The sequence below is a fragment of the Myotis davidii genome, unplaced genomic scaffold (genome assembly GCF_000327345.1).
Source record: "Myotis davidii unplaced genomic scaffold, ASM32734v1 scaffold1134, whole genome shotgun sequence".
Lineage (NCBI taxonomy): Eukaryota > Metazoa > Chordata > Mammalia > Chiroptera > Vespertilionidae > Myotis > Myotis davidii.
This window is the reverse complement of record NW_006286229.1, coordinates 466182-479262: the sequence shown is the minus strand read 5'-3', so window position 1 is coordinate 479262 and position 13081 is coordinate 466182. Positions and strand designations below refer to the sequence as shown.

At 47.9% G+C, this 13081-nt stretch overlaps 1 protein-coding gene across 1 annotated transcript in view; it reads left to right on the top strand.

The window, feature by feature from the left end:
- KIF5A (kinesin family member 5A) overlaps positions 1-13081 on the top strand; it is a 33481-nt gene that overhangs the window by 8867 nt on the left and 11533 nt on the right. The window contains exons 2-20 of the mRNA XM_006757323.2: positions 3070-3157; positions 3255-3328; positions 3748-3852; positions 4130-4178; positions 4608-4663; positions 4905-4992; positions 5458-5582; positions 6928-7032; positions 7212-7360; positions 7470-7618; positions 7933-8108; positions 9119-9187; positions 9559-9765; positions 10072-10218; positions 11139-11327; positions 11706-11823; positions 12180-12244; positions 12331-12440; positions 12815-12916. Of these exons, the coding sequence (XP_006757386.1) occupies positions 3070-3157; positions 3255-3328; positions 3748-3852; positions 4130-4178; positions 4608-4663; positions 4905-4992; positions 5458-5582; positions 6928-7032; positions 7212-7360; positions 7470-7618; positions 7933-8108; positions 9119-9187; positions 9559-9765; positions 10072-10218; positions 11139-11327; positions 11706-11823; positions 12180-12244; positions 12331-12440; positions 12815-12916 (2171 nt within the window). The remainder of the gene's footprint in view (positions 1-3069; positions 3158-3254; positions 3329-3747; positions 3853-4129; positions 4179-4607; positions 4664-4904; positions 4993-5457; positions 5583-6927; positions 7033-7211; positions 7361-7469; positions 7619-7932; positions 8109-9118; positions 9188-9558; positions 9766-10071; positions 10219-11138; positions 11328-11705; positions 11824-12179; positions 12245-12330; positions 12441-12814; positions 12917-13081) is intronic.

Below are 13081 nucleotides of genomic sequence, written 5' to 3'. Positions count from 1 at the left end.
TGTTTTCTTTAGTGAATTACCGGTATGTTTACCGGTAATAAACTTGCACTGTTTTATGTATATGTTTGATTACATACAGCCTTGTGACAGTTTTCCTGCATGTCATAAGCATTTGAATATAGATTAAAATGTTAAAATCAAATCTGATACTGTTTTACCTTTTATTTGGTGTGTGGAAGGTGTGCGGAAGAGGGGGTAGTCTTATACGGCCTTTGAAGATTTTCTTTTTTTTTTTTTTTTTTTTAAGTTTTTTTAAAATATATTTTATTGATTTTTCACGGAGAAGAGGAAAGGAGAGAGCTAGAGAGTTAGAAACATCGATGAGAGAGAAACATCGACCAGCTGCCTCCTGCACACCCCCTACTGGGGATGTGCCCACAACCGAGGTACATGCCCTTGACCGGAATCGAACCTGGGACCTTTCAGTCCGCAGGCCGACGCTCTATCCACTGAGCCAAACCGGTTTCGGCTACACTGATACTATTTTAAAAACCACATTTTTTGCTTATTATACCTTGCCATATCATTACATATTTTATAACATCATCTATATTTTATTTTTTAAATTTAAAAGCAGTATGTTGACTCTGGCCGGTGTGACTCAGTTGGAGCATTGTCCCATACACCAAAAGGCGGCAGGTTTGATTCCCAAGCAGGGCACATAGCCAGGTTGCAGGTCAATCCCCAGTCAGGGCATGTGTCAGAGGCAACCCATCAATGTTTCTCTCTCTCTTCCTCTCTCTAAAATCAATAATAAAAAAGAATACAATAAAGGCAATATGTTGTCACTGTAAAACATTTAGATACCACAGAAAAAATGTAGTTAAGCATCTGCTCCTGTCATTCTGTTCTCCAGTATAACCACCACTAACAGTTCTGTATATAGTCTTCCATATCTTTTTCTGAGGTTATTCTATCCATACTCCTTTTGAAAAATGTAATCACATTATACACATTGTTTTTATTTTTCACTTAACCGATCTTTGATATATAATATATGTGAACCAACCTGGCTTACTATTATTTTTTCCAATCTGGCTTATTTTAATGGGGGTAGAATATAGAGGTCTCAGAACCAACATTTTGATGGGTGTTTAAATTGTTTCTAGTTTTTCTTTAATACACATCTCTTCAATGAACATCTTTCAGTGCTTAAGCAAGTGTGGTAAAATGAATTCCTAGCAGTGCAGTTGTTGCTGCAGAGTACACACAGGATGGACATTTAAATATTTAATAGAATTGTCCTCCAGAAAGGCTCTCTCCGCTCACAGTTTTCCCTTACTGTAGAGAGCGCCTTCCCAACTTCTTCCTCTTGGTGGATTCTGTTTTGGGGCTTCATAGGCTTTCACCACAGAGAGACCAGATAAATATTTCAGGTAGATTTTTATTATAAGCCATATTTTTCAAATCTTTTAAATATTTTTTGTTTTTATTTTTTTATTATGGAAAATAAATATTTTAATTTTAAAAATAACATTTATTAGTTTTCTTTTGTGTACAGAAGTAACAAGAAGGAAACCAAATAATGCACTATTGTTTCCCCCTCTTTGACATTAATTAAAAAATATAATATTAAACATGGTTTAAAGATGTCAGCAATCCAGGATAAAAAATGAAAAATGAAAGCCTTCTCTCTTTCATTTTCTCTCCCCAAAGAACACTGGTCATACTTTTGTGTAATTCCTTCTAGAAAAAATATTCTATGTATATTGATGCACATTCCAGCTCTAGCAAAGCTTTATTAAAACATGTCCCCCAAACTCTGGTGTCCATAGACCTAGAGGTTTATAATTCAGTTAAGTGAAGATGGGCTCTATAGTAAAACAATTTGACAATTAAGTCATAGTCGCTTTATACTGCATGGCAGAAAAACAAGACAGAAAAAAATTAAATATATTTTTATTGATTTCAGAGAGGAAGAGAGAGATAGAAAACCAATGATGAGAAAGAATCATTGATTGGCTGCCTTCTGAATGTCCCACAATCCAGGCATGTGCCCTGACTCGGAATCGAACCATGACCTCCTGGTTCATAGGTTGACACCAACCACTGAGTTACGCCAGCTGGGCATGACTGAGAAAATTGTCACATGATGGAGAACAAACATAGTCTCATTTAATGTTATCCATTGATTTTTAGAGAGTGGAAGGGAGAGGGAGAGACAGAGAGAAACATCAATGTGAGAGAGATACATCGATTGGTTGCCTCCTGCATGCACTCCGACTAGGGCCAGGGAACCTGTAACCAAGGTATGTGTCTTGATCAGAATTGAACCCAGGACCCTTCAGTCTGTGGGCCAACACTCTATCCACTGTAAGCCAAACTGGCTAGGGCAATATTTTGTACCTTTAGCATTCTTATCAGCACCATGATTTATAACATGTTACCTGAATTAAGCAAAGTACCTGAAGGTCTCAGTAACTTGCTTCATAATTTCTCCTTACTTAAAGCTAATTCCTTAAAGGTAGACCCATATTTATGATTTCATATAATCCTAAGGGAGCTGTGTTAATGTTTCCATAACATCTTAGCAGCTCAATATATGTATATTTCAATAGGGAACTCTCTCTCTCTCTCTCTCTCTCTCTCTCTCTCTCTCTCTCCCTCCCTCCATATATACTTTGCATCTTTCACTTAACACTTTTGTAAAGTCTTTGCATATCAGGACATATGGATCTATTGAGGAAGATATTTTTTAATTTGGGTAGATTTTTAATGTTAATGAATTGTCGGCACTCTTCATAGCCTATGTCCTGTTGTCTTTTCCCATTTGGTTTCCCAGGGCAGGGGGTCCAAAGTAGTGGGGCGCTACATCATGGCGCCCAGACAGGTCCCCTCACACAGTCTCACAGAGTGGCACTCCTCAATGGCACCCTCTACCACATGGACACAACTCTTGGTGTCGATACTAAATTTTGTTTTCCTCTCCTTTCCCTCATCGCCATGGTCGTCCATGCATATGGATGGTTGAAGGACGAGTGCCTCCTCGGGCTGACGGGTGAGGTCTCAGTATTTCCTCTCCCTCACACACTGCCTGCTCAAGGCTGCCATCTTTTATTTCCGCTCCAGGGGAAGCCCTATGTCTTCGACCGTGTGTTCCCCCCAAACACGACTCAGGAGCAAGTCTATCATGCATGTGCCATGCAGATTGTCAAAGGTAATGGATGTATTTTTGAATGTATTTGTTTAGGCTCCCCATTCCCTATCCCACTTCTCTCCACCAGTCGGTCCTCTTTCTCTGCCGTCTTTTCCAGATGTCCTTGCGGGCTACAATGGCACCATATTTGCTTATGGACAGACATCCTCAGGGAAAACACATACTATGGAGGTGAGGGTCTGATTTCCATGGAGGGTGAGAAACTGGGGGTGATAATAGGAGACAAAGAAATCTCAGGGTGGGAAGGGCTAGGACTCAAGGGTTGCCTGGTCCAGAGGTAGCTAAGTCTAGAGGATGAACTGAGGAGCAGTGATCTAGTGCACGTTTAATGCATTCCCTTCAGCCTGCTGCAGCGTACCCTCCTTCCCACTACTCCAGTTTCCTTTTTTTGATCTAGAAAAGCAGCAACAATGAAAGCTCAAAGGGCTATTCAGTTCTGTCCCCTTCCACACAAAGGTAGACGGGCAGTGACCGTCTCCTCACTTAGGATGGTTCCTATCGACTATGACCTTCGTGTTCACCTGCATACCTCTGCGTCCTCTCATTCTTCCTGAGCTCCAGCCTCATTCTAGCATTCCCTTGCTCCCCAGGGAAAGCTGCACGACCCCCAGCTGATGGGAATCATTCCTCGAATTGCCCGCGATATCTTCAACCACATCTACTCCATGGATGAGAACCTTGAGTTCCACATCAAGGTGATCAGGGCATGACCTCTGGGCATCTTCAGATGGGGACTGGCAGGGGAGGATCTAGTACAAGCTCACTGAGATCCTGGGCACCCCAACTTACTCTCTCTTCTGGTTCCCTCAGTTCCTCTCCCCTAAGATACTTTCTTCTGCTCTTTTCTTCCCACTACTATTGTTGCAGCAGGTCACATTTAAATTACCTGCAAATTAAAACTACCTGCGCTCTGACACTTCATACTTAAGAGAGGCCCTCTTCACTTCATACTCCTCCTTTCTCCCTAACCAGGTGTCTTACTTTGAGATTTACCTGGACAAAATTCGTGACCTTCTGGATGGTGAGTGGTGTTTAACCCCAATGGATGGCCGGGGGTGTGAGAGGGCAAGGAAAAGGAAGATCCACATGCTCTTGGGGTTAGGCACTGTTTGCCAAGATGCAGAAGGCACACAAGGCACACACATCCACACCCGTGTCCCTTGACTCCCCTCACCAAGATTTCCAAAAACGAAAGAGGTCCAAGGATAAGCTCAGATGCCCAGATCTGCATATAAATAGTCTGAGACGAGCTGGACCCCTGGGGCTGGAATCCTGGAGAAGAAGCCCAGTCTTCAGTTTGTGCAGGGAGTTTAGGTTTCACAGGGAGTCTTCTTCCCTTTTGCACATAGAAGAAACCACCATCCGAGTGGACTCCAGGCTGTAGGTGGGGCGGGGTGGGGGTGGGGCAGTGGAAGTGCTGGCCTTCCTCACCTGTATTGTCTTGATTCAGTGACTAAGACAAATCTGTCTGTGCATGAGGACAAGAACCGGGTGCCGTTTGTCAAGGTGAGAGGGGTGTGGGGCACCCAGTGGGGCCAAAGTATTCCAAGTGTGGGTGGCTATGGAAGGAGAATAGACCAGTGACCCAGAAGTTGGGGGGTCTCCTGGAGGGCTGAGGTGTGCCCAGGGCCCAGGGAGCATCTGGGGCTCGGAAAGGACATTATCTAGAAAGGTCATTTTGTCAAAGGGCAGGTCATTTAATCTGCAGATCAAAGTTTATGGGTTAATATCCATTTGCCCCCTGCAGGGTTGTACTGAACGCTTTGTGTCCAGCCCAGAGGAGATCTTAGATGTGATTGATGAGGGGAAATCGAATCGTCATGTGGCTGTCACCAGTGAGTGGGGATATAAGGGGCTTCTGACTTTGGGGTCCACCTCCCCTCTGTGCCTGTGGGGATTAAGGGACTCGTGAGAGAGCAAGGGAAAAGTGTCCTCCAGAGAAAAAGGGACCCTTTTATATATATATATAATTGACTTCAGAAAAGGGAGAGGGAGAGAGAGATAGAAACATCAGTGATGGGAGAGAATCATCCATTGGCTGCCTTCTGCACACCCCACACTGGGGATCGAGCATGTCCCCTGACCAGGAATTGAACCATGACCTCCTGGTTCATAGGTCGACGCTCAACCACTGAGCCACACCGGCCGGGCAAAGAGGGACCTTTTTGTGCGACCCTGCTGCCTGGGAAACGTGGTGGTGGGACCCTCTCTCTTGGCTGGTAGGGGTAGTGGTCAGGCGAAGCCCGGCTGAGGGCTTCAGGCCACAGGGTGGGTACAGGACTGTCTCCTTCCTCCTGCAGACATGAATGAGCACAGCTCTCGCAGCCACAGCATCTTCCTGATCAACATCAAGCAGGAGAACATGGAGACGGAGCAGAAGCTCAGTGGGAAGCTGTACCTGGTGGACCTGGCTGGCAGTGAGAAGGTTCGGGCCTTGTGGGGTCAGGAGGGGAGGGAAGGAAGCCTTGAGGGGAGGTGTCCTTTTCTTAAAATCAAACTAACTTTAAAAAATTGAGACATAATTCATAGTCCATAAAGTTCACCATTTAAAAGTGTGTAATTGAGTGATTTTTAGGATGTTTGCAAGGTTGTGCAAGCATCACCCCTCATTCCAGAACATTTTCTCTTTTTTAAAAAAAATATTTTTTCTTTTATCGATTTTAGAGAAGAAGGGAGAGGGAGAGAGAGATAGAAACATTAATGATGAGGGAGAATCATTGATTGGCTGCCTCCTGCACAGCCCCATGTGCCCTTGACTGGAATTGAACCTGGGACCCTTCAGTCCTCAGGCCAATGCTCTATCCACTGAGCCAAACCAGCCAGGGCCAGAACATTTTCATCACTCATTAACAATCCCCTCCCCGATCCCCTAGCAACTACTAATCTACTTTCTTCTTTTTTTTCCCCCACTTTAAATTACAATGTATTTTATTTTTTAAATGGTCACAAGATTTGACACTTCACACACACACACAAATATACCACTACTAAATAACAAAAGTGGAAATACTTATCAAAGTTACAACAGACTTAATGTTTAACTGAGAATCTCAACTGAGTAAGGCTCTAAAGATACCAGACAAACCAATATTTGTTTGGAATAAAGTGTGTAACTTTCTTAATGTATGGGCTTAGAGCCGAGTTTCCATGGGGTCAGGGACATGGTCCTAAAACCAACTTTAGCCCAGTTGTGCTTCAGACTAAGTTTCAGTAGTCTACACGAGATGTTAAGGAACGCCCCCTACAAAAAACTAGAACTTGAAGACTTTTTTTCAAGAGTTACCAATACCCAGCAAATGTACATTCTTACCTGAAAATGCCAAAATTAATAGGTGCTGGTATTCAGATCTGACGTCTCAGGTTTTATGACTGACACATCTTAATGCTCCGAGACTTTGGGTGCACAGAGCGGCAGACGATCTAAAATTTGTTTAGCAAATAGGGAAAATTAAGATGAGGTGGGCATACATTTCTTGACTATGCCGATCACCCTCAATTCTTCATTGGGATAACCTACTTTCTTCTTGATGGGTTTGCCTTTTTGGGACATTTCACATAGTGGGATCATATAATATGTATAATATGTAGGTGGGAGGGGGTGGTCTTTGGCAAAAGAATTTAGAGGAATAGAGTAAGGGCCTTCTCTGTTCTCTGTCCTTTTTCCAGGTCCTCTCCCCTCTTTGGGCTGAGCCCCCCTATAAAGGGAGGTGGTGAGAGCCCTCTCCCTTTGCAGTGGCTCGTGACACACTTGTCACTTAATGCCCTGATAGGTCAGCAAGACTGGAGCAGAGGGAGCCGTGCTGGACGAGGCAAAGAATATCAACAAGTCCCTGTCAGCTCTGGGGAACGTGATCTCTGCTCTGGCCGAGGGCACTGTGAGTGTTCTCAGGTCTCCTCGCCCTCAAGCTCCCCCTCATCTCCCACCTTCCCCGAAGAGGGTCTGCCCTTTGACCATGCCCCTATTCATGGATAGCCTGATCCCCGGTCCTCCACTCTGCTTTCTGATTCCCGTGTTAAATTTATTTTTCTCATTCACATCTCCCTCCTCCCCCAGAAAAGCTACGTTCCATATCGCGACAGCAAAATGACACGGATTCTCCAGGACTCTCTGGGAGGAAACTGCCGGACAACTATGTTCATCTGCTGCTCACCGTCCAGCTACAACGATGCGGAGACCAAGTCCACCCTGATGTTTGGGCAGCGGTCAGTGGCAGGGTCCCCAGCCCCCTGCCCAGCCCCCGCCGCTCTCGCTCTCCAGCATCAGGCAAGCCGTAAGGAGACCTCCTCACCTTGACCCCCTCTCCTCACCCAGGGCAAAGACCATTAAGAACACCGCCTCAGTGAATCTGGAGTTGACTGCTGAGCAGTGGAAGAAGAAATATGAGAAGGAGAAGGAGAAGACAAAGGCTCAGAAGGAGACGATTGCAAAACTGGAGGCTGAGCTGAGCCGTTGGCGCAATGGTTAGAGAGGAGTTCTGTGGGCAGGAGCGGTGGTGGGAGGAGGAGGGGCTTAGGGAGCCAGAGAGCCCTGTCTGGGGTGGCGCTTCAGGGCAGGCCAATCTCCAAGGAGGGCTGTGTTCATGGAGAGGTGCAGTGGGGAGGTCATCAGGGAAAGGGAGAGAGCCTGACTACCATGTCTTCCGACCCCCGAAAAGGTCCACTTAGCAAGAGTGATGGAGGCCTGCAGGTCTTGGTGCTGAGCAGTGAGGGAGGAAGGACTGGTGGATGCAGCTTCCTCTTCTCCCCGCCCTCACGTTGTTCTGCCCCTTTGCCAGGAGAGAATGTGCCTGAGACAGAGCGCCTTGCTGGTGAGGATGCAGTCCTGGGAGCAGAGATCTGCGAGGAGACCCCGGTGAACGACAACTCCTCCATCGTGGTGCGCATCGCGCCTGAGGAGCGGCAGAAATACGAGGAGGAGATCCGCCGCCTCTACAAGCAGCTGGATGACAAGGTGAGGACCATCGGGCAGGGCACAGAGACGAGCCCAGTGGAAGGAGAGGTGAGGGATTAACAAATTATGTCCTAGTGGTTTGGCCAGGTGGATAGAGTGTTGGCCCACGGACTGCAGGGTCCTGGGTTTGATTCTGGTCAAGGGCACGTACCTTGGTTGCTGGTTCCTCCAGCCCTGGTCAGGATGCGTGCAGAAGGCAACTAATTGATGTCTCTCTCTCACATCGACATTTCTCTCTGTCTCTCCCTCCCCCTTCCACTGTCTCTAAAAATCAATGGAAAAATATGCTTGGGTGAGGATTAACCAAAAACAAAAAGTAGCTTATACTGCTCTATATGATTTTAAGAGGGGTAAATGCTCATTATTGAAAATGTGGGAGATAAACACAAATACATAGAAGGAAAGTAAAATCATCCACCATCTCACCATTCAGAAATAGCACTATTAATATTTTGCCTTTTTCTGCGCATATACCATGTAATTGAGATATGCTGTGTATGTAACTGCATTCCATTTTTTCATTCAGTATTCTATCATGAGCAATTTCCTACTTTGTTAACAGTTGTTCATAAAAGTATTTAAAAACGGCTGCCTAACGGTCTGTGTATTAGAATGTATTTAACCATTCACTTACTACAGGGCTTCTAGTTTTCTTTGGTATTGTTTGTTTTTGCTATTATAATGATTAACTTTGCGTTAGACTTTGCTTTTGAATGATTTGAATAGAATGTAGTGATAAAGGGGGATTTCTAGGTTAAAAGATAGGAATATTTTAAGGCTTTTGTTACATACTGTCAAGATTATACCAACTCCCGGGAAGAAAGGAATTTAAAGTGAGGGCAGGAGTTGAGGAAAGAAATTGAGGGAATTCAGACGTCTTTGTAGGATATGGTGTTTTGTGTGTTTTTCAAACTCAAAACCTAAACAATCTGGATTGTGTTCGGATCCTGTCTCTCCCTCAACCCCAGAGGTCCATCCCTTTACTCCATCTGTCCGCCTTGCTCCAACAGGACGACGAGATCAACCAGCAGAGCCAGCTGATCGAGAAGCTCAAGCAGCAAATGCTGGACCAGGAAGAGGTAATGGGGAGGAGGGAAGACGTGAGAGGAGAGGGGGGTTGTGTTCGTCCCTGGAAGGCATAGAAAGGACCTTCTTACAATCAGATGGGAGAAGGGGCATTCTGCTAGGGTTTAGTCACCCCTAAGACTATGGAGGTCTGGGGACTTAATGGGGGCTTGGCTTAACGCTCAAATAAGGGCATCTCGGTGCTTCTTCATTCTGTTGCCCTATTCCTAAGAAGCCTAGAGCCCACTTCCTCTGGACTCTTACTTTGGCCCTTGCCTCTCTCCTAGAGCTGTGCCTGGGCGGGGGGCTCAGCTTCCCTAGAGCAGGGGTCACAGAAGCGGTCACCGGCAGCAGACTCCCTCACATGCCTCCCTCTCCCTCGAAGCTGCTGGTGTCCACTCGAGGAGATAATGAGAAGGTCCAGCGGGAGCTGAGCCACCTGCAGTCAGAGAATGACGCAGCGAAGGACGAGGTGAAGGAAGTGCTGCAGGCCCTGGAGGAGCTGGCTGTCAACTACGACCAGAAGTCCCAGGAGGTGGAGGAAAAGAGCCAGCAGAACCAGCTCCTGGTGGATGAGCTGTCTCAGAAGGTGGTGAGTGGCCGACTGGGGCCCAGGAGCTCCCTGGCCTCGGGACATCCTCTACATCCAAAGGGACCATTGCTTCCCTCCGGGGCCACACTGTGTTTGCACTTTGCACTGATGTTCAGTGTGTGAGACCCTCCCATAGCTGCTCCCTGCGCTTTGTCCTCCTGGCCCCTCTCTCCTCCAGGCCCTTCTGGAGGGTCCGTGCTCCCTACACAGAGGCCATCAGGGTCATGCATGAAGGGAGAGGCCTCTGCCTGGGCTGGGGAGGGTAATAGGAAGATGGCAATGGGATGACGGAGGGGCTGTCCCCAGGCCACCATGCTGTCCCTGGAGTCTGAGTTGCAGCGGCTGCAGGAAGTCAGTGGACACCAGCGGAAACGAATCGCTGAGGTGCTGAATGGGCTGATGAAGGACCTGAGTGAGTTCAGTGTCATCGTGGGCAACGGGGAGATTAAGCTGGTGAGTGGAGAAAGAGGCAGCAGTTTTGTTCCGGTCTTTTCTGTCCTGGGCATTGGTGGGAGATGCGAGACGGGAGAATCCAGGCTGTCAGGGACACTGAGAGAGGCGGGCCACAGAGCCAGGAAACACGCCCTCAAACTAGACCCAGGAAAACAAGAGAGGCTTGCATAGACTCAGCTGGAAATATACCTAATAAAGGGTACTAAGTAAAGAAGCAATGGAACAGCATGTGAGACCGTTCCCTGGCATATGTGGTCAGTTTGGCTCAAATAAACTCTTATTAAAAGTCTCTCTAGCCAAAACCGGTTTGGCTCAGTGGATAGAGCGTCGGCCTGCGGACTGAAGGGTCCCAGGTTCGATTCCGGTCAAGGGCATGTACCTTCGTGGCGGGCATATCCCCAGTAGGAGATGTGCAGGAGGCAGCTGATCGACGTTTCTCTCTCATCAATGTTTCTAACTCTCTATCTCTCTCCCTTCCTCTCTGTGAAAAATCAATAAAATATATTTTTTATAAAAAAAAAAAGTCTCTCTAAAAAAAAGAAAAGAAAAGAAGAAGCAATGGTGATGTGGTTATAGCAGGAGTTAGAGATGGGGGCACAGAGTGAGAAATGATATATGCAAATTCTGTGGCAAGGACAATGACCCATGTGGGTGATCAAGCAGAACTGTTTGACTGAAAAAGAAAGTCATGTTGCTTTATAAGATGGGAGCGGGTGACTGTTGGGATTGGATCTTTGAATGCAGGGAGAGGGGTTTAGCGTGACATGCCAGGTGACAGAGAGCTGCTAAAAGTTGTTCGGAAAACACCTGTCCCACCTGAGTCCCCGCGCATGTGTGTGTGCGGGGAGAAGCCAAGTGGAAGGGAATGGATAAAAGGTTTCCTGCAGCAGAGCACCTCTTCCCTCCCTTGCCCCCTTCAGCCGGTGGAGATCAGTGGGGCCATTGAGGAGGAGTTCACCGTGGCCCGACTCTACATCAGCAAAATCAAATCGGAGGTCAAGTCTGTGGTCAAGCGGTGCCGGCAGCTGGAGAACCTCCAGGTTGAATGCCATCGCAAGATGGAGGTGACTGGGCGGGAGCTCTCATCCTGCCAGCTCCTCATCTCCCAGGTGAGTGGCAGAGGTTGAGAGCCTTTGGGTGCCGTGGGAGAAAGAGCGTGACTCTGTGGTTATGAGATAAAACTCCTAGCACCTACCTTTATGTCAGGTGCCTAGGGCCAACTGAAGTCAAGGACAGAAGAGCTGGGGTAGCAGGGGAGGGTCTGGGCCCGAGAAGTGACGGTGCGGCAGGGATACTGGCCTCTAAGCTGATGGGGTCTAAAGAAAGGGCCTCTAGAAGCATGGACCCTGCCTTTGCATCCTCATGGAAGGCAGAGCAGGAGCCGAGGGCCTGGGAAGAGAGCTGGAGTTTACAGAGGTCTGTGCTGCCCAGAGTGGTGACCTTTGCTCCATCCATCCTCTTCCCCTCGCCAACCCTTCCCCCACCAGCACGAGGCCAAGATCCGCTCGCTTACGGAATACATGCAGAGCGTGGAGCTAAAGAAGCGGCACCTGGAAGAGTCCTATGACTCCCTGAGTGATGAGCTGGCCAAGCTCCAGGCCCAAGGTGAGGCCTTCTTAAACCTCCAGCCCATCCATCCTGGGACAGGAGATCCCAGAGGGGGCAGGGAGTTGAAAGTGACAAACATCGAAAGAAACCACCCAACTGCACACTCCCCGAAAGCATGAGACCAACTCACACGCTACTTAGCAAGTTTTTGCATGTAGCTTATGGTACACGAACCATAAGCACTGCATTGTCTCTGTCCCTGCTCTATCCAACTGGGCTGTCCTAAGCCAGAAGAACACCCCCGTGGGCCCATTCGGGGTAGAGGTGCCCTGCCCTGCCTTGAGGTCTGGTAACAATGTGAAGTTCGTCCTGGTGGAGGTAGGTGCGGTGTGAGCCGTCTTTCCCTCTTTTAGAAACTGTGCATGAAGTGGCCTTGAAGGACAAGGAGCCGGACACACAGGATGCAGACGAAGTGAAGGTGAGTCGGGAAGGTGTCGGGATGGCAGGCCTGGCAGGGCTGTGTTGGGGAACCTGGCTTTGAGCTTGGGGCGGTGTTGTTTGTAGAAGGCCCTGGAGCTGCAAATGGAGAGTCACCGGGAGGCCCATTACCGGCAGCTGGCCCGGCTCCGGGACGAGATCAACGAGAAGCAAAAGACCATTGATGAGCTCAAAGAGTAAGAGTTCCCGAGGGCGGCTCTGGTCCCTACCTGGTCCTCTTGCCCAGCTGTGCCCACTCAAATGCTCCCTCAGATCCTGTTCTTTAACTTCCATGTGCCACTCCCCCAAAGATGACACGACTTCACAGCCCAACTCTAGGAGGTACAGGAGTAAGGCCTCGTCCCAATCCTTGAGGCTCTTCTGACTAAACAGCTCAGGGTTCCTCACTCTGTCATGGAAACAGTGGCCTGAGCCTGCCTACATTTGAAGGGAGATGCATCAAATCTAACTGGACTCACTCGTTTAAGAGGGAAAATGCTTGAGGAGCTGGTCGTCCCTTTCTCCGTTATTCACATCCTTTGGTTGTCGCCATACCTCTTGCCCTCCACAGCTTGAACCAGAAGCTCCAGTTAGAGCTGGAGAAGCTTCAGGCCGACTACGAGAAGCTGAAGAATGAGGAACAGGAGAAGAGCACCAAACTCCAGGAGCTGACGTGAGTGCCGGGGCGCCTGCAGCCCAGCAGCCACAGAGGCTGGCTGACTCAGCAGAGGCAGGGTGCATGTAGATGTGAATATGATGACCACAGGAAGCAAATGCCTCCAAAGAGTAATTTGATGGGGTAGGGAAGGGGAAAAAAGGAGACTTTCAGAAAGGACCT